We start from the raw sequence: 20,224 nt of genomic DNA, 5'->3' as shown, positions 1-20,224 counted from the left end.
CTTCGCCCACTTTTTGATGGGGTTGTTTGTTTTTTCTTGTAAATTTGATTGAGTTCTTTATAGGTTCTGGATATTAACCCTTTGTCAGATGAGTAGATTGCATATATTTATTCACCATATTACATAAAAGGGTACAATGTGTCAAGCACTATATGAGATGATAAAGACAAGTTTATCGGAGAAAGGAGATGCAGTCACTGTTCTCTAGGATCATTCACTGGATCTGTTAAAGTTATTGTCTATTAGAAAATGGAAACTCTTCTCCATCGAGTGACTATTAATCTGAAAAAGCTGTGTCAGGGAGCCTCCCACATGTCATCTTCATTCTTATAAAAATCCTAGTAGGCATTGACTCCATACTTTAGCCACAATTAAAGTGAGTAATAACTTAAATCAGCCTAATTGAGGTATTCACATACCAAAAAGTTATTTTAGACATAATAAATTGATTTTTTTGTGAATATATCATAGATATGACACCATCATGCAATCAAATTTTAGATCATTTATATCACCCCCAAAAGACTCTTCTGTTTCCAGTTAATCCCTCTTCTCACCCCCATCCCCAAGCAGCTACAATTCTACATTCTCTGTTGTGTTACCTTTTCTGGACATTTCATATAAACAGAATATGTAGTCTTTACAATTTGCATTTTCATATGGCATAATCATTGGAAGTTTATATACTCAATATCGTGAATCAGTAGTTCGTTATTTTTAAATAATGAATGGCATTGCATTTTTTGTGTTGATAAACTACATCGTGTCATTTATTTACCAACTGATAGATTCTTGGATTGTTTCGACTTTCTTGGCTATATGGTTAATGTTGCTATCAACACTAGTGTAAAAGTATTTGCATGGACATCTGTTTATTTTATTTATTTTTTTCTATTGAGTAAATATCAGTAGTGGAATGGATGGATGATTCACATGGTAGGTATATATTGAAGTTCTTAAGAATCTGACAAACTTTTATCCAAAGTATTATCCAAAATGGTGTACCTTCTTACATTCCCACAAGTAACATAAGGGTACACACTTTATCCACATTCTCATGAACATGTTTCATTATCTTTCTTTTTTCATTATAGTCATTCTAATGGGTGTATTTAATATTTTTCTAATCATAAACATATTTAAATTAGTATATGAAATTTGAATATAGTCTATAGTAATAATTAAGAAGAAAGATCAAACATTAATATACCAAAATATTAAAATTGGCTGCCTTTGGATGATAGAATTATTTTTTCTCTCTTTTTTGGAATTTCTGCATATTACTTTTTAGTAAGAAGTGTATATCTATTGACATAATAAAAAACTGATGAATGAAAGTAATTTTACAGCCAAGGTTTCAATCACTGAAGCCAGATTTAACAGTAAAGAATTCAGACAGCAATTGATATTAAGAATATATAGATCCAGCATAACAAATGCAGTAGGAAAACAGACATTAGAATAGGGGACATGGTGAGTTTGAACTGTACTTTCGTTCACCATTGGCCTCCATATCTAGCTCAACCCTTCTGCTGACAGTTTCTGCAAATCATTTTTAATACCTCTTATCCTACCATTTGCTAGATTTTTTTTTCCTTTTCTTGAGCTCCATGTTGCTAATCAGTATGATTAATATTCTGGTGAGATTTCTTCTAATCATCTAAATTTCAGGCTATAATGGGCTTAACATATAAATATGTTAATTTTTACATTTTAATGACTAAAGATCTGTAATTTTATAATATACTTGTAGTCATAGAACCCTTTAAGAATCTAATAATAGCTTTGGATACCCTCTTAAGAAAAAAGCACATAGAAGATTTATTTGGTATATGGTTTGATGGGCCTTCTGAGTCAATCAGTGTGTTCTTAAAAAGATCTTAAATCAGTTTTTCATCATGTCCAGAGACAAACTTTGTTAGAGAAACCTGGAATGTGGTATTGAATTGCAGTTTCTTTAGCTCTGCTAGATCCCTAAATCAGTATTCCTAAAGTGAGGAATCTTCATTTTTTTACATGCAATTCTGAGAGTCTTAGATCTATTAGGATTTACAAATTGTTGACCTAGGTCCTGAAGTGTTATCCCTGAAGGAAAGAACAGAATTCATAACTGTTTTGGCACTTTGGGAACAGAGGAATCACAGACACATACAATTTGGGAAAGTCTAGAAAAAAAATCCAAGAAATCAGAAATTACTCTGGAACTGACTTTATTTGATGTGGAACAAACTTGAAAAGTATGCAGGATTCATCAGATCTGTAAGATTCAAGCTGATCTCACAATGGAACTCCCAGGGAAATCGTTGTTTAAGGGGACTTGCCAGTGAATTTTGACTTCCAAGTGATTTGGTTCACATAAATGGTGAGCATTCTCCCTCATGATTCAGACTCAGTTTTCCATTACTCAACCTGAAAAAAAATTAGAGAAATAAAGGATCGAGTAGTTGTAGCAGCATCATAAAGATAAAATCAGATTATTCAAAAATCACTTGGAAAGGAACAGACCTAGATGCTGGCTTGTGCGGTTTTCATTGACTGCCCCAAGAATCTGTGCACTTTGAGTCAGTTCCTTCTCATCTCTGGGCCAGATGGCTTATCTATAATACGAGGGAAGTGGTACCTAATGCCCTTCCTCATTCAAACAGCATGGCTACTGGGGACACTTAACTTTTAATTAATTTATTTCTGCAATAAGAATTTACAAAGTACTTACAAATTATAGAACTCTTGAAAACAAAACAAATATTCTTACATTATCCCCACCTTTCATAGCTGAACATTCAAAAATTCTAAAAGCTAAATTATCTAACATTTTTTAGCTGCATGTTACAATTTAAAACAGCTATAAAATTTATTTCTTTAGGTAGTGCGTAACTCAAAGGTTTGATTCACTCACCAAATCCAAACTTTGCTATTGTTATTTAGGAGTAGCATGAAATTGAGTAGGCAACAATTAGTAATCAATTGGCTTCACAGTCCTTTTCATGCTCTGTTATGTTTCATTTGTCTGTCTTCTATTGCAGGAATAAAAACCTCATGAAAGCAGGGATTTCTGTGTTTTGCTTACCATTTTATGCCCAGTTCTTAGAGCACTTTCTGCTATATAATTGACATTCAATAAATATTTGCTAAATAAATTACTCAGAATTAAACTTACTTCTACTTTAATAACTGAATAAACCACATTCTTCCAGGAATTGACTGAATTTACTGTTCAAGGTTTAATTTAAGTATCTTTTAGTTTTCTTTGGGCAAATAATAGCCTTGGTACTATTAAGAGAAAAATCCAGAGAAATAAAGAGCAATCATCTTTTATTCCCTGTGAAACAGAATAGCACTTCCTCATATAAAGAGATATAAAACCTTCTTACCACTTTGCTTCTTTAAGTATGCAGTGGTTACCATAGGTTTTTCCATTAGAACCACAGACTGGTTTGTAGACAGATTGACATTTTGTTTTTCTAATTGAGTTTTCGCTGCTGGCACTGCCAGTCTGTAGAAATGTGAAAGATTATTAGGTAGGAGTAGGGTAATTAATTTAATTCAGATATTGTAATAAAAATATTCATTATGCATTAATTTTTAAGCATTGTAATCAACCAATTATTTTATTGATTCTTGTATTTAATTCTTACAACAGAACTGGAAAAGGGGTATTTTTTGGTGGAGCAAGATAGCAAAGAGAAGATTCCACTGATCTTCCTCCCCACGCCAACAAGGACACCAATTTAACAACTATCTACACAAAAGCAGCATCTAGGTAAGAACCAAAAATCAGGTGAAGTCTCACAGTATCTAGTTTGAACTTTTTCACTGAAAGATGCACTAAAAAGGTGAAGAGAGACAGTCTGGAATTGCTGATGCCACCCGTCTCTCATCCCGTTACAGAGGCAGCATGGCATGGACAGAGAATCTGCGTACATGGGAGAAAGAGAGCACAGCAATTGTGAGACATGACACTGAAATCAGTGCTGCTCTGTCACAGCAGAAGGCAAAACTGAGTTGAACTCAGGTGATGCCCACCCACGGAAGGAGCAGTTAAATCACGCCTAGTCAAAGGAGAATTGCCCATCTCAGCAATCAGAACTTGAGCTCTGGCAAGCCTTGCTACCATGGGCTAATGTGCTCTGGGGCTCTACATAAATTTGAAAGACAGTCTAGACCTCAAGGACTGCAAATCCTAGGTGAGTCTTACTGCTGAACAGAGCTCAGAACCAGTGGACTTGGGGGGCACATGACCTGAGACATCAGCCAGGGTGACTAAGGGAGTGCTTGCACCACCCCTCCCCCAACTCCAGGCTAAAAGGTTCTCAGCTCCAAAACAGACCTCTTCTTTTCACTTGAGGAGAAGACAGGGAAGAGTAAAGATATCTAAGATGTTATGCATCTTGGATACCAGCTCAGCAACAATAGGAGAGGACACCAGTTAGAGTCATGAGGCCCGTCTCCAGACACTAGCTCCCAGATGACACACCCTAGGCCAGGAGGGAACCTTCTGCCTTGAAGGGAAGGATCCAATCCTTTCAGGACCCATCACCTGCTGATAAAGAACTCTTGGGCCCCGAATAATCAGCAGCAATTCCCAAGTTGTACACCAAGGGCCTTGAGTGAGACTCTGAGACTTGATGGCCTCAGGTGAGACTTAATACAATCCCAGCTGTGATGACTATTGGAAGAGACTCTTTCTGCTTGAGAAAAGTGGAAGGAAGAGTAAATAGGGCTTTGTTTTGCACTGTAGGTACCAGCTCAGCCACAGGGACATAGACCACCAAGCAGGCTCTTAGGGTCCCTAATTATAGGCCTTGGCTCTTGAGTAGCATTTCTGGACCTACCCTGGGTAAGAGCAGAGACCAAGTCCCTTGAAGGATAAGTCTGAGGCCAGGCAGCAATCACCACAAGCTGACTAAGAAGCGCTTGGACCTTAAGGTAACATCGGTGGTAGCCTCGCAGTATTCCCCATGGGCCTTAGATGGTGGTGACCACAGGGTGAGGCTCCTCTGCCTATGGAAAGGAGGGGGAAGAGTGTTAAAAACTGCATCTTGTGGTTTGTGTGCCAGCTCAGCTGCAGCACAATAGAACACCCGGTTGACTTCTAAGCTTTTTGAATCCAGTCTCTGGCTCCTGGATGGCCCCTCTCTCTGAACTGGTCCAGGGACTGGGGGAGTTCACCACCCTCTAGAAAAGGATGCAAGCCTGGCAGGCTTTTGCCATCTGCTGATTATAGAGTCCCAGGGCCTGAGAAAACATACATAGTAGCCCAGCAGTGTTACAGTGGTGAGACCCAGTGCTGTGCTGTCTTCAGGACTGACCCAGCTACTGATAGTGGCCACTGAGATAATTGTGTCACCTGATGCCCAGCTCTAGGCAGGTCAGAATATAGAGAGAGACTATTTGCTTGTAAGAAAGTGAGAGAAGAAAATAAGAATCTCTGCCTTGTAATCCAGATAATTCTTCTAGATGTTATCCAAGATGATCAAGGTGGTACCTCTATGTGTCTGCAAGAAACACAGTGTTACTGGGATTGGGGTGCCCCTAATGCAAATACAGCTTAGATCACAAGATCACAGCACTCAAGTTCTTTCATATATCTGGAAAGCCTGCCCAAGAAGGATGGGCAGAAACGAGCCCAAACTGCAAAAACTAAAATAAATGCTTAACTCTTCAATGCTCAGATAACAACGAACATGCAGAAACATCAGGACCACTTAAGAAATCATGCCTCGCCAAATGAACCAGGGGCCAAGGGAGAGGCACCAGGGACCAATTCTGGAGAAACAGAGACCTTTTGGGCAGGTAATTCAAAATAGCTCTTTTGAGAAAACTCAAAGACATTCAAGATAACACAGAGAAGGAATTCAGAATTTTATCAGATAAATTTAACAAACAGATTGAAATAATTGAAAAGAATCAAGGGGAAATTCTGGAGCTGAAAAATACAATTGGCATATCAAAGAATACATCAGAGTCTTTTAGTAACAGAATTGATCAAGTAAAAGAAAAAATTAGTGAGCTTGAAGACAGGCTATTTGAAAATACACGGAGGAGAAAAAATAATAAAATACAATGAAGCATGCCTACATATCTAGAAAATAGCCCCAAAAGGGCAATTCTAAAAGTTATTGTCCTTAAAAAGAAGGCAGAGAAAGATATAAGAATAGAAAATTTATTCAAAGAGATAATAAAAGAACTTTCCAAACATAGAGGAAGTTATCAACATTCAAGTACAAGAAAGTTATAGAAAACCACGCAGATTTAACCCAAAGAAGATAATCTCAAGTCATTTAATAATTAAGCTTTCAAATACCAAGGATAAAGAAAGAATCCTAAAAGCAGTGAGAGAAAAGAAACAAATAACATACAGTGGATCTCCCATATGTCTGGCCGCAGATTTTCTGTGGAAACCATACATGCTAAGAGAGAGTAGCATGATATAATTAACATACTGAAGGGAAAAAAAAAAACTTTAACCCTACAATAGTAAATCTAGGAAACATATCCTCCAAACAAGCAGGAGAAATAAAGATTTTATGAGACAAACAAAAGCTGAGGGATTTTATCAATATCAGACCTGTGTTATAAGAAATGCTAAAGGGAACACTTCAATCAGAAAGATAAGGCTGTGAATGAGCAATAAGAAATCATCTGCAGATACAAAACTCACTGGTAATAATAAATGCACAGGAAAACATAGAATATTATAACACCATAATTGTGGTATATAGACTACTCTTATCTTAAGAAGAGAGACTAAATGAGGAACCAATCAAAAATAATAACTATAATGACTTTTCATGATATCCAGAGGCTGGGCATACTGGCTCAAGCCTGTAATCCCAGCACTTTGGGAGGCTAAGACAGGTAGATCGCTTGAGGTCAGGAGTTCAAGACCAGCCTGGTCAACATAGCGAAACATCATCTCTACTAAAAATACAAAAATTAACTAGGCGTAGTGGTGCACACCTGTTATCCCAGCTACTCTACTCCAAAGGCTTAGGCAGGAGAATTGCTTGAACCTGGGAGGCAGAGGCTGCAATAAGCCAAGATCACACCACTGCACACCAGCCTGGGCAACAGAGTGAAATGCTCTCTCTCTCTCTCTCTCTCTCTCTTTCTCTCTCTCTCTCATTCTCTCTCTCTCTCTCTCTCTCACACACACACACACACACACACACACACACACACTTCCAATGCTCTGTTGCCTACAAGAAACACAATTCAGGCCATGTGCGGTGGCTCATGCCTGTAATCCTGGCACTTTGGGAGGCTGAGGCAGGTGGATCTCTTGAGGTCAGGAGGTCTAGACCAGCCTGGCCAACACGGTGAAACCCCATCCCTACTAAAAGTACAAGAATTAGCTGGGCGTGGTGGCATACACCTGTAATCCCAACAACTTGGGAGGCTGAAGGAGAAGAATCACTGGAACCTGGGAGGCAGAGGTTTCAGTGATCTGAGATTTTGCCACTACACTCCAGCCTGTGCTACATGGTGAGAGTTTGTCCTCCCATCCCCCCAAAAAAAGAAAGAAAGAAAGAAGAAAAAGAGTAAGTACAACTTCATCTGTAAAGATACACATAGACAGAAAATAAAGGGATGAAGAATAATACTCCATGCCATGCCAATGGAAACCACAAAAGGGCAGGAGTAGTTAGACAGAACAAATTTCAAGATAAAAGCTATAAAAAGAGAAAAGGTCACTTCATAATGATAAAGGTGTCAATTCAATAAGGGCATATAACAATTGTAAGTATATATTTACTCAACACTGGAAAACACAGATATATAAAGAAAATATTATTAGAGCTAAAGAGAGAGAGATCCCAATACAATAATAGCTGGAGACTTAACACCATGCTTTCAGCATTAGACAGATCTTCCATACAGAAGACACAAGAAGAAATATTGTATTTAATCTACACTATAGAACTGATGGACCTAATAAATATTTACACAACATTTCATTCAATGGCTGCAGAATACACACTGTTCTCCTCAGCAGATAAACTATTCTCAAGGATAGACCATATGTTAGCTCACAAAGAAAGTCTTAAAATATTCAAAAAATATTTCAATAATGTTAAGCATCTTCTCTGACCACAATGTAATAAAACTAGAAATCATTAATAAGATGAATTTTGAAAACTATTCAAACACATGGAAATTAAACAAAAGATACCTGAGTAACCAGTGAGTCCATGAAAAAATTAAAAATAAAATTAAAAATTTTCTTGAAACAAGTGATAACGGAAACACAACATGCCAAAACCTATGGGATACCGTAAAAGCAGTACTAAGAGGTAAGTTTGTAGCTATAAGGACCTACTTCGAAAAAGAAAAAAGCCTTCAAGTAAATAACCCAATGATGCATCTTGAAGAACTTGAAAAGCAAGAGCAAACCAGATCCAAAATTAGTAGAAGAAAAGAAATAGTAAAGATCAAAGCAGAAATAAATGAATTAGAAATGAAGAAAACAACGTAAAAGATCAATGAAGCATAAGGTTGTTTTTTTTTTTTTTTGAAAAGTTAAACAAAATAGACAAACTGTTAGCCAGACTAAGAAAAAAAGAGAGAAGTTCAAAAATAAATAAAATCAGAGATGAATGAGGAGGCATTACAACAATACTGCAGAAACTCAAAGGATCATTAGTGACTACTATAAGCAACTATATGCAAATAAATTGGAAAATCTAGGCGAAATGGACAAACTCCTAGACACATGCAACCTAAACTTCAACCATGACGATATTTAAAACCTAAACAGATAAATATCAAGTAACGAGAGTAAGCCATACGAAAAAGTCACTCAGTAAAGAAAAGCTCAGTATCTGATGGCTTCACTGCTTATTTCTATCAAACAATTAATGATGATCTAATATCATTTCTACTCAAACTATTCTGAAAAATAGAGAAGGGAATACTTCCAATCCTATGAGGCCAGTATTATCTTAATACCAAAACCAGACAAAGTGACATCAGAAAAAGAAAACAATAGCCCAATGGATCTGATAAATATTGATGCAAAAATTCTCAACAAAATACAAGCAAACCAAATTCAACAACACATTAGAAGGATCATCCATCATGACCAACTGGGATTTATCCTAGGGGTGCAAGGATGCTTCAACATACACAAATTAATTAATGTGATATGTCATGTTAACAAAATAAAGAACAAAAACGATATGATCATTTCAATTAATACTGAAAAAGCATTTGATAAAATTCAACATCCCTTTATGATAAAAAGCCTTAGAAATCTGGATATAGAAAGATTATACCTCAACAAAATAAAGGCGGTGTTCAACAGACTCACAGCTAGTATTAAACTAAATGAGGAAAAACCAAAACCCTTTCCTCCACGATTGGGAACACAACAAGGATGCACACTTTCATAACTTTTATTCAACACAGTACTATAAGTCCTCCTGGAGCAATCAGACAAGAGAGACATAAAGGGCATCCAAATTGGAAAGAAAGAAGCCAAATTATCCTTGTTTGCAGATAATCTGATTTTATATTTGGAAAAACCTAAAGACTCCACCAAAAAAACTATTTGAACTGATAAACAAATTCAGTAAAGTTGCAGGAAAGTAAATCAACGCAGAAAAATCAGTAGGATTTTACATGCCAATAGTGAACAATCAGAAAACGAAATCAAGAAAGTAATTCAATTGACCTTAGTTGCAAATTAAATTAAATACATAGGTATTAATTTGGCCAACGAAGTGAAAGATCTCTACAATAAAAACTATAAAACATTGGTGCAGAAATTAAAGCGGACACTAAAAAATGGAAAGGCATTTTATGTTCATGGATTGGAAGGATCAATGTTGTTAAAATGTCTATACTACCCAAAACAATCTACAGATTCAATGCAATCCCTATCAAAATCCCAATGACATTCTTCACAGAGATAGAAAAAACAATATTAAAATTTATACGGAAACAAAAAATACCTAGAATAACCAAAGCTATCATAAGCAAAAGAAAATGAAACAAAAAAGAGAACTTGGGGAATCGCATTACCTGAGTTCAAATTATGCTATAGAGCTATAGTAACCAAAATGGCATGGTACTGGTATAAAAGCAGATACATAAATCAGTGGAACACAATAGAGAACCCAGAGATAAATCCATATGTCCACAGTGAACCCATTTTTGGCAAAGGTGCCAAGAACATACACTGGGAAAAGGACAGTCTTCAATAAACGATGCTGGGAAAACTGGATATCTATATACAGAAAAATGAAACTACAATCCTATCTCTCACCATATACCAAAATCAACTCAAAATGGATTAAAGACTTAAATCTAAGACCTCAAACTATGAAACTACTACAAGAAAACTTTGGTGAAACTCTCTTGGGCATTAGACTGGCAAAGATTTCTTGAGTAATGCCTAACACAGACAACCATAGCAAAAATGGACCAATGGACCACATCAGGCTGAGAAACTTCTGCACAGCAAAGGAAACAATCAATGAAGTGAAAAGACACCCACAGAATGAAAGAAAATATTTGCAAACTACTTACCTGGTAAGGGCTTAATAACCAGAATATTGTAAGGAGCTCAAAAAATCTACAGTAAAAAATCTAGTAACTCAATTAAAAAATGGGCAAAAAAATCTGTATAGATATTTTTCCAAAGAATAAATATAAGTAGATATTTTTCAAAAGTATAAATACAAGTATATGTAAAGGTGCTAAGCATCATTAATTATCAGAGAAATGCAAATACAAACTACAATGATACATCTTCTTTCCCAGTTAAAATGGCTCTTTTTCAAAAGTCAAGCAGTAAAAAATTCTGGCGAGAATGTGGAGGAAAGCGAATCCTTGTACACTGTTGGTAAGAATGTAAATTAATATAAACACATGGAGAATAGTTTGGAGGTTCCTCAAAAACTAAAAATAGAGGTAACTTATGATGTAGTAATCCCACTCCTAGGCATATATCCAAAAGAAAGGAAGTCAGTATATTTAAGAGATATCTCCACTCCCATGTTTATGGCAGCACTATTCACAATAGCCAATATTTGGAAGCAACTTAAGTTTCCATCAAGAAATGAATGCATAAAGAAAATGTGATACATATACACAGTGGAGTACTACTCAGCCATAAAAAAGAATGAGATCCTGTCATTAGCATAACATGGGTGGACCTGGAGGCTATTATGTTAAGTGAAACAAGCCAAACACAGAAAGACAAACTTCACATGTTCTCACTTATCTGTGGGAGCTATTTTTTTAAATTGAACTCATGGAGATAGACAGTAGAAGGATATTTACTAGAAGCTGGGAAATGTAGCTGGGAGAGGAGGAGAAGTGAAGATGGTTAATAAGTATAAAATATAGAATGAATAAGACCTAGCATTCACTAGCACTACAGGGTGATTCTAGTCAAAAGTAATTGAATTGGACATTTTAAAATAACTAAAAGAGTATAGTTGGATTATAATACAGAGGATAAATGCTTGAGAAGATGGATACCCCATTTACCTTGATGTGATTATTACACATTGCATGGCTGTATCAAAATACCTTGTGTAACCCATAAATATATATACCTACCAGGTACCTTCAAAATATTAAAAAATTACAAAAATTTAAAAAGAGTATATTTTGTCCTATTTTATACCTGCACGCATAAAGGCATAATGGATTTAAGTGACAAGCTTAAAATTATGGGTAGATTAAATGTCCAAGATGTGATTCAAACTCTGTTATCTCCTCCAAGTTGTCTGCTCTTACTGTATGTCAGACTGCCTCTATTTTAATTTTCTGGAGGCTATTCTTCCTCTACATGGAAAAACAATAGTCAGGAAAAAGTCATACAAGCAAATGCAAAACACATACAGTCATAATTTGTTGATTCCCTTTTTTTTGGTATATCCATGAAAAAAAATACAGGAAGTAGGATTATGCAGGATTCATTTAAATAATTCCTGATGCGTTTTCTTTGGATGTGAGCTAAATGGCAGAAGCCTGTGAATATAAGGAAGCTCTGACTAGCAGGTGAGAACAGAGACATTAATGAGAATGATGAGACATTTTTGCTAGAGGATGTGGTATTCTCAGAGCTGAGATGTTATAGGGAGATAAAAAATACCTCCATATTTTCCAAATCATACAACCCTTTCATGAAGATCAATTTATTTCGCACTTACTCTGTTAACTGGACATGGTTATTTCTCCTATTCTAGAATAAATATAAAATTACAAAATTTTAAGTGACATCCTAAAAACTCAGAGACCTGCTGGTGATGGCATTAAGATCTGAATGGCAGGGAGTCTCTCTGAGAGATTGCTACTTCATGCCAGCCAAGTGATAATAACTAAGAGAACAAATGACTTTCGTCTGGAAGGCTTGTGAGGGATGAAAATTTATGAGGTAAAAAAAATAAAGTTTCCATTAAGATGATAAGTTAGAGAAAGTGTTCTAGAAAATGATTTTGAATGTGAGTATCAAATGGCATGTTCAAAGCAATTGTTAAATAAATTAGGAGGCTGATTGTTGGAAGAGAGGCAGGCAAGTGAAAGTAAAAGCGCAGCAGGACTCAGAAGGGAATACGGGAGACATGTGCATCAGATAGCTGTTCACCTATTTGAAATGGTGGCTTCCAAGTAGCAGGCATTTAACTATCCATCTAACATGCAATTCAGGAGAACTTACTATACGCCACACTTATTCTAGGTTCTGGGGTTACAGGTTTGAAAATACATGGTACTTTCTTCAAGAAGTTCATTATCTAGCTGAATAAATAGACACTCAATTACAAAGCAATAAGGTGTGTTTAGTAATAGAAGAAATCATTAGTATTAGGAATACATGAGTGGAAAATCAAAGGGCTCTGTATGAGTGGTGTGTGAGCAACAGTGACATGAAATGAGGCTAAACAGTATGCAGTATAATCATGAAAAACTGTAAATTCTGTTTAGGAGTTTAAGTTACATCTTCTAGGTAGTATGAAGCCACTGGGGAATTTCAAGTAGGGTAGGATTTTTGATTTAGGAATATTACTTCAGTGATTTGTAGATTATGGATGGGATAAAAATGGACATGAAAACTAAACTTGGCAAAGTTGTGGGCTCAGTTGATGAGGATTTGAGTTTTTCTAGTATAGATAGAGAGGTTTGAGTGGAAAATAATAGAGGGAAATGAAAGATAGAATAGAAGGGCAGTACATTCATTAATAATCATAAGTGTTATGCATGAAAATAATCAGCTCCAAAGTTCTCTCATTTTGTTTAATCAGTGTCATTGCAAGTGATTTTTTGTTAACACATTGTGGTTTTTAAAGCATTTTAAGTCTTGGAAAAGAGAATTGCTGGGTCAAGTTGACTGAGAAAAAGAAGTTATTAACACTAACCTGAAAGTCCTTTATATTGCCATTGAAAGTATTGTCGATATTTTTTCTTTGTCGTTGGTTGTAAAGTGACCTCAATTTTCTTTGTTGGCTAGATGATTCTGGTTTACTCTGATGCCTAGAAGATCCTAGATCTCCTTGCCGGCTAGATGACCCTGGCTTCCCCTGATGCTTAGAAGATCCTAGATCTCCTTCCTGGCTAGAAGACCCTGGCTTCCCATGATTCTTAGAAGATTCTAGATCTCCTTGCTGGCTAGATGACCCTAGATCTCCTTGCTGGCTAGATGCCCCTGGCTTCCCTTGTTGACTAGATGCCCCTGGCTTCCCTTGCTGGCTAGATAATCGTAGATTTCCTTGATGTCTGGATAACCCTGGCTTCCCCTGTTTGCTAGAAGGTCCTTGATTCCCTTGCTGGCTAGATAAATGTAGATTTCCTTGTTGGCTAGATGACCCTGGCTTCCCCTGATGGCTTGATGACCCTGGCTTCCCCGGTTGGCTAGAAGATCCTGGCTTCCCCTGTTGGCCAGAAGATCCTAGATTTCCTTGTTGGTTAGACGACCCTGGCTTCCCCTGTTGGTTAGAAGACCCTGGATTTCCTTGTTGGCTAGAAGATCCTAGATTTCCCTGTTGGCTAGATGACCCTGGCTTCCCTTGCTGGCCAGATGACTCTGGCTTCTCTTGATGGCTAGATAAACCCAGATGCCCTTGTAGGCTAGAAGATCCTAAATTCCCTTTCTGGGTAGATGACCCTAGATTCCCTTGTTGGCTAGATGATCCTGGCTTCCCCTGTTGGCTAGATGACCCCACCATCACTTTCCGGCTAAATGACCCTGGTTTCCCTTGTTGGCCAGATGACCCTGGATTTCCCTGTTGGGTAGAAAACCCTGGTTTCCCTAGTTGGCTAGAAGATCCTGATTTTTCCTGCATATTAGACGATTCTGGATTCCCTTTTTGGTTAGATTTTCCTGAATTTTTTAAAATCTCAGGCTGGTTTAAAAGTCCTGCTCTCCCTGGCTTAAAGTTTCTTGGTTTCTCTAGCTTGTTAAAATATCCTGGTTGTCCTTGAAGACTAAATGTTCCCAGATTTCCTTGTGTATAACTACCTCCTTGCTCATTAGAATCCCTTTGTCCTCCTAGATGGTTAGCTTCATTTTTTTTCTCCAGAATAAGTGCAGGTTCTGAATTCTCTTCTAGTTTGAAAACAGTGGTATTTGAAATCTGGGTTGAAGATGCTGGAATAATAACACAACCAGAAAAAATGAAAATAAAGTTATTTACATTAAATAATTTTAAATCAACATTTGTGCAAGATACAGTATGTTTTTAATGTTTTCTTGTTTTTTTAACCAAACCCCAAGATAAAATCTTCCTATTCTTCCTCATATCCTGAATATTTGGGTTCCTCCTTTTTTTTTTTTCTTTACTGTACTACATGGATTTCAAAAATTAGAGGATCAATCCAACTTGCCCCATTTCTAGATCATAAAGTCTGAATTATTTGAATTGAGCCTTCATTCTACCCCAATTCCTTTAAGTGGTTTTCTGATGAATCAAACTGGCTCTGCTCAATGCTCATTATAAACTTATTTTTTCACATCAAGTACTTTATTTCTAATTTTCCAGCTTCACTTTAAAGGTGACGCCATCAACTTTCCAGACAGGAAAAGGCTGGCAGACGTGAGCCCCACTTTATTCTTCTCTCTTCCATCTCTATACATGTTATCTGTAGCCATCTTTCTTTCCATTTCCATCCCCAAAACAGATGTTTTCTTTCTCTTTCAGAACATGTTTTTTCAATCAGCTTTATGTTCACCATTTCCAACAAAAGGCCTGGGATCAATGATGCTCTCTCTGGTAGTTATATTTCTTCTTTCTGTTTCAGTCAAACTACTTAAGAAAATGGTAAATATCACAATTATTTCTTAAAACCTATGTTTTATTGCTTCTCCAACTTATTTGGGAAGCCCACCTATGCCCTAATGAAATATATATAATTGTGTGTATGTGTATATGTTTTATGTTTTTTCAGATTATATTCCAAAGTGAGCAGGATCTAAAAAACAATAAATAAACAAATGGAGTGACTTTAGAGCTAAGTATAAAAGTAATGCATTAGGTCTATGCTTCTTATCCTTTTTTTTTTTTTTTTGGTAGAAGTGTTATTTTTCTCATCCTTTCTTTCTTGCTTGATAATTCCTCTTTCTTTATTCTCTTTCCTAATGTGGGGTTCTCTTAAAGGTTTTAATTAGGCTTACATTTTGTTTTCTGCATAGGCTTTCTTGGTAGTTTTTTTTAATCTATGCATTTTTAAATCATTCCGATGTTGATTATTTCAGATGTATACTTAGGGTCTCACTTGAATTTTCAATTGCTCTGCTTTACATTTCCATAAATATATACATTTGTACCTTCAAGTCAATTTAAGTAAAGTCAAATGATAATCAATTGGTATGCACTGAGCATGCTATGGTATACTACTGCAGGTGATTAAGGTCCTAGTCAAGACACAGAAACTTAGTAGTTAGCAACCTGCTTAACTAAACTGTGGTATAGTGTGGATATGGTTTGTGGGTATAACTTAGACATTCATTCAATTTAACAAAAAATATAAATTTAAAGAATTCATTATTATAAAAGAACCTTAGAAAGAACTAGGAATGAACAAGATATTCATGGCCCTGCCCACATGAAGCTGAGAAGTCTAGTAGTTGGGCAAATAAGTGGGACTTTATATTCTAGTAGAATGATCAATGCTATCATGTGAGAAGTAAACTAGACAATAGTCTCCTAATCAAGGAAGCGGAGAGTATGATATCCTTTCTTTTTCCTGGAGGAGGAGGTACATAAGAAACGTAAGATTCAACCAGAGAAATTAATGAGAAAAAATAATTTTCTTTAGCTGAGAGATGAGTACATGTACGGATTCTTTCAGTTCTAGGAATAAAACATTGCTCATTAACAGTTACTAACGCCAAGTAGAAATCAATTAAAGTAGATATATGGATGAAATAGGAAAAAAAAGTTGGCAACATATTTTTATTAATGATTTTCAGTTTTTTTAACAGGTGACACAAGTAAATGGAGCCAAATCCTAAAGATGCAAAGAGTAAACAGTTTAAAATTACTTTCCTTTTCTTTCTGGTCTGTACCCCCACTCCAAATCCCCCACAAAAATAGTTTCCTACCTAGGATATAATTATTTCCTATTTCCTGGGAAATGGTAAAAGTAACGTGCCTAAAACACCATCACATTTACAGGTTTTTGTGAATTATTTGATGGATATCCTATGTATTTACAAACATATATGAATATAATTATCCACACAATTGGTGGCACACTCTACACAGAGTTCTACTCCTTGTTTTCTCCAAGGACAATCAATATAATGAAGGTTTTGCTACATCAATACATATAGAGCATGTTTATTTATTTCCCCTCACTGGTTGCATAGTATCCTATTTTATGGGTTTACCATAATTTACTTAACCAGTGTTCTAGTAATAAACAGGTAGTTTATTTCCCTCTTTTGCTATTGTAAGTAATGAATCAATGAAAATCCTAATAATACATCATTTCTTACATACATAAGTAAATTTATGAAATAAAAACTAGGGGTAAATTTTTGAGTAATAAGAGGCAATTAAGATATTATAATGTGGTTTTACCATCTATTTTTTAAGCTAAAAACTTGGAAAATAAGTATCTTCAGCTTTGTTTTATTTTGCATTTCTTCCTTTCTGATTTTACAAACTCTAGGATGTGCTTAGCATTGCTTTTCTGATTCATCTCTCTTCTTCATCTTCCAATCTATATAATCACTGAATCTGGTATTAGTTAATACACTTTCTTCCATCACAAAATACCTTCTAGCACTTAGCAAGGCACTGAAAGTCACAACAGTTCTAGTACTTGCCATCATGAAATATGAAATATATGTTCTATAAAGGAATTTTATCTGAATATCTGTTTTTCCCCCTTAAAACACACACACACACACACACACACATACACACACCCACCCACCCTTATTGCTCTCCTCTTTTCTCTAATTCTATCACTTAACTCTCCTTTTTTTTTCTTGACTCTGTTACTTCAGCAGCTCCTCAGTGGTATTACTGTACAACTTTTCTTACATGTAATTCATTTTTAATATTACCACAAGACGGATATTTCTTAGCAAGATGAATATTATCACTCTTGTACTCAAAACTCTGAAACAGCTTTGCAATTTTTCCAATGAGAAGAGAACCACTACTTTGATGCTACAAATATAAGAAGAGGGGGATCTGAGGCACTTTACTTTTATTATTTCATTTCACTAGGTATACGAAAGATGGTCAAGTGGGAGCTTATGATTTGGGGATAAATTAGAATCAGCTTCATTATCGTAACTTTTGTCTTGAGAAACGTAGTAACTGTGTTGTTTGATACCTTGAGAAATTTACATCTCAAAGCTAGAAATTTACATGTCTGAAAATCACTTAACTTTACTGAGGTAAGGAATAGAGAAAAGTAAGTTGAGAGTCAAGTACCTAAGAAAACACAAGTAATGGTAACTAAAGCTATTATCTGTATAGTTTCCGAAACAATCCTATAGGAAAGAATAATAATTTCCATTTTGCAAATGAGAAAATTGAGATTCAAGTAAGTTAAACAAGTTTTCTCGAATCACATGAATGGGAAAAAGAATCAGGATTTGAACACATTATTATTTAACATGCAACCCAGGATCATATCACAAAACCATTTCCTTACAAATTATGAACTTGAACATTCACAAACTCGTAAGTCCCTTAGTCTAAATTCATCTTTCCAGTCTAATGTCTTGCCTTTCCTATTCCCTTGTATCTGTTTCTCTTCAGCCACACCAAACTATTCACTCTTATTTCATTTAGTCACTGTTTTTATGACTCCGGATCTACATTTATTTTGTTGGAAATTTACCTTCTTCCATTTCTCTGTCTAATGGATTGCCTATTTTTAAATATTTTGACAATGTATTGCTAAATCACTTAACATTTTTAATTCTTTACTTTGAGATTTGGAAGGAAAGCTATTGACTGTGACTTTCTTACCTGAGAACATGGCCAGGAGCATGAAGAGAAAGAAAATGAAAGCCCTCATGGTACCGCCAGTTGTTTCAGACTTGGCTGTTGGGTGGAGTTAAGCCTAACTCTGCAGTAGGTGCTCTTCAGAGAAACCATGCTCGCTACCACCATGTTATATATTGGAAAAACTCTTCACCCTAACTGCCAAACACTGTCACTGTCTTTAATAAATTACAGAGTAATTTTCACAAACTGGAAGGTATTGCTTCTTGAATAAACTGTCATTTTCAAAATTAGCTCCATCCCTGCCCCAACTCCCATAAATATTCAAACTTTAATATCTGTCTATTCGATATCTTCCTTCCAGAAGAAAATTAAAATGATGAAACCCATCTGGGAAAGTGGTAAATTCGGTGTTCACTTTTTTATTGTTAAGGGATGGCTTATCTTTCGTTAGTATTATTTGTTCTCCACGTTTATATGGCCACAAGAGAAACTTTCAAGTGATTTATGTGCCAATTATTTACCTTAAATTATCTTTTAAAAGCAAGTAAAAATGCATTGAATATTTGTCATTAGTAGTAATGAATGCATACAGTATTCATCAAGATGAATGATGACAAGTAATGCATTTTTATGAGGTAACAGGAGACAGTAGAACTCATGTTTAAGAAATAACATTACACAATAGGCATTGTTGCTTCAAGTTATTACGTCAAACAGCAGCTCATGGGAAAATCACCTTGGGATTTTTAGTTAGTCATAAGCTCAATGTTATTAGACATTGGAATATTGTCTTCAAGATTGGTTTCTCTAAATAAGAGAACCTGGAATCAATTGGAGCATGTCCAAAAGATAACTTTGATAATGTGAGGTCTGGAGACCATAAAGCATGAAGTAGATTTATGGCAGTAGGAAATTTAAGCTCAGAAAAGCACAAGCTCAGGTGTGTTATGGTCATTGGCTCCATCTTCTCAAGGGCATCACTATGGAGAAGAAAGATATCATTTGAACTGTTTAGTTACAGAGAGCAGAAATAGTATAAGGAAGTTCAGGATAAATATTTTAGAGTTCTAAAGAAAATTTCAACTTTGAGAGGAGAGATGAACTAGACCATTTTTCCACTTACTTCCAGTTCTAAGACTTTCAGATTTAGTGGTTCTGGATTGTGCTTGATTTTCTCTTCAACTTACTTAGAAGAAGGAGAAGTTTGAAAATAATAGATTGTTTCTTTTAATCAAACAAGCAATTTTATGGGATCAAAAGAGACAAAGTTTAAGTTTCCTATAGTAAGAAAGCAACTTTTTCTCACTGCATAATTATCTTCTAAACTGACTGGAATTCACATGAGTATCAAAGGAAACTTATAGAACCAGATAGAGTTGGATTGTTTATATAACACACACACACATAAATATATATATATACTTTTTTACACACATAAATATATATATATACACACTCACATATATATGGATGGATTGTTTATATATATACACATATACATGTGTATGTATACGTGTGTGTGTGTGTGTGTATATATATACACTTACAGCTCAGGTTAATTTTTCAAAAATTTTATTATGAACCATTGTAATATACAGATAAAATTAAAGAATTCTGCAGTGAAAACCCACTGATATGGTTTGGCTGTGTCCCTACCCAAATCTCTTACTGAATCTCATAATTCCCACATGTTGTGGGAGGGACCCAATGGGAAATAATTAAATCATGAAGGCAATTTCTCTCTTACTGTTCTTGTTTAGTGAATAATTCTCACAAGATCTGGTGGTTTTATAAGGAGAAACCCC

General features: G+C 35.6%; 1 protein-coding gene across 1 annotated transcript; it reads right to left on the bottom strand.

Annotated features, from left to right (window-relative positions):
* Window positions 1-3,367: 3,367 nt before the first annotated feature.
* MARCOL (MARCO like) lies at window positions 3,368-18,511 on the bottom strand. The gene is made up of 4 exons (XM_025389424.1): window positions 18,441-18,511; window positions 13,970-14,596; window positions 13,368-13,897; window positions 3,368-3,493 (listed from the first exon to the last, which is right to left on the bottom strand). Exons 1-4 carry the CDS (start codon window positions 18,487-18,489, stop codon window positions 3,368-3,370), a joined length of 1,332 nt encoding a protein of 443 aa, XP_025245209.1. The 5' UTR covers window positions 18,490-18,511.
* Window positions 18,512-20,224: the final 1,713 nt, after the last annotated feature.

This window comes from Theropithecus gelada, chromosome 6 (assembly GCF_003255815.1).
Source record: "Theropithecus gelada isolate Dixy chromosome 6, Tgel_1.0, whole genome shotgun sequence".
Taxonomy (NCBI): domain Eukaryota; kingdom Metazoa; phylum Chordata; class Mammalia; order Primates; family Cercopithecidae; genus Theropithecus; species Theropithecus gelada.
Note: the sequence above shows the minus strand (reverse complement) of the source record. Positions and strands in the feature narration are given on the sequence as shown.

Coding starts and splice junctions, on each gene's coding strand:
- MARCOL (XM_025389424.1), bottom strand. CDS start 18,489: ATGAGGGCTTTCATTTTCTTTCTCTTCATGCTCCTGGCCATGTTCTCA. Junction 13,898..13,969: donor GGGAAATCTAGGATCTTCTA/GCCAACAAGGAA, acceptor AAGGAAATCTAG/GATCTTCTGGCCAACAGGGG. Junction 3,494..13,367: donor GCAATATAAAGGACTTTCAG/GTTAGTGTTAAT, acceptor ACATTTCTACAG/ACTGGCAGTGCCAGCAGCGA.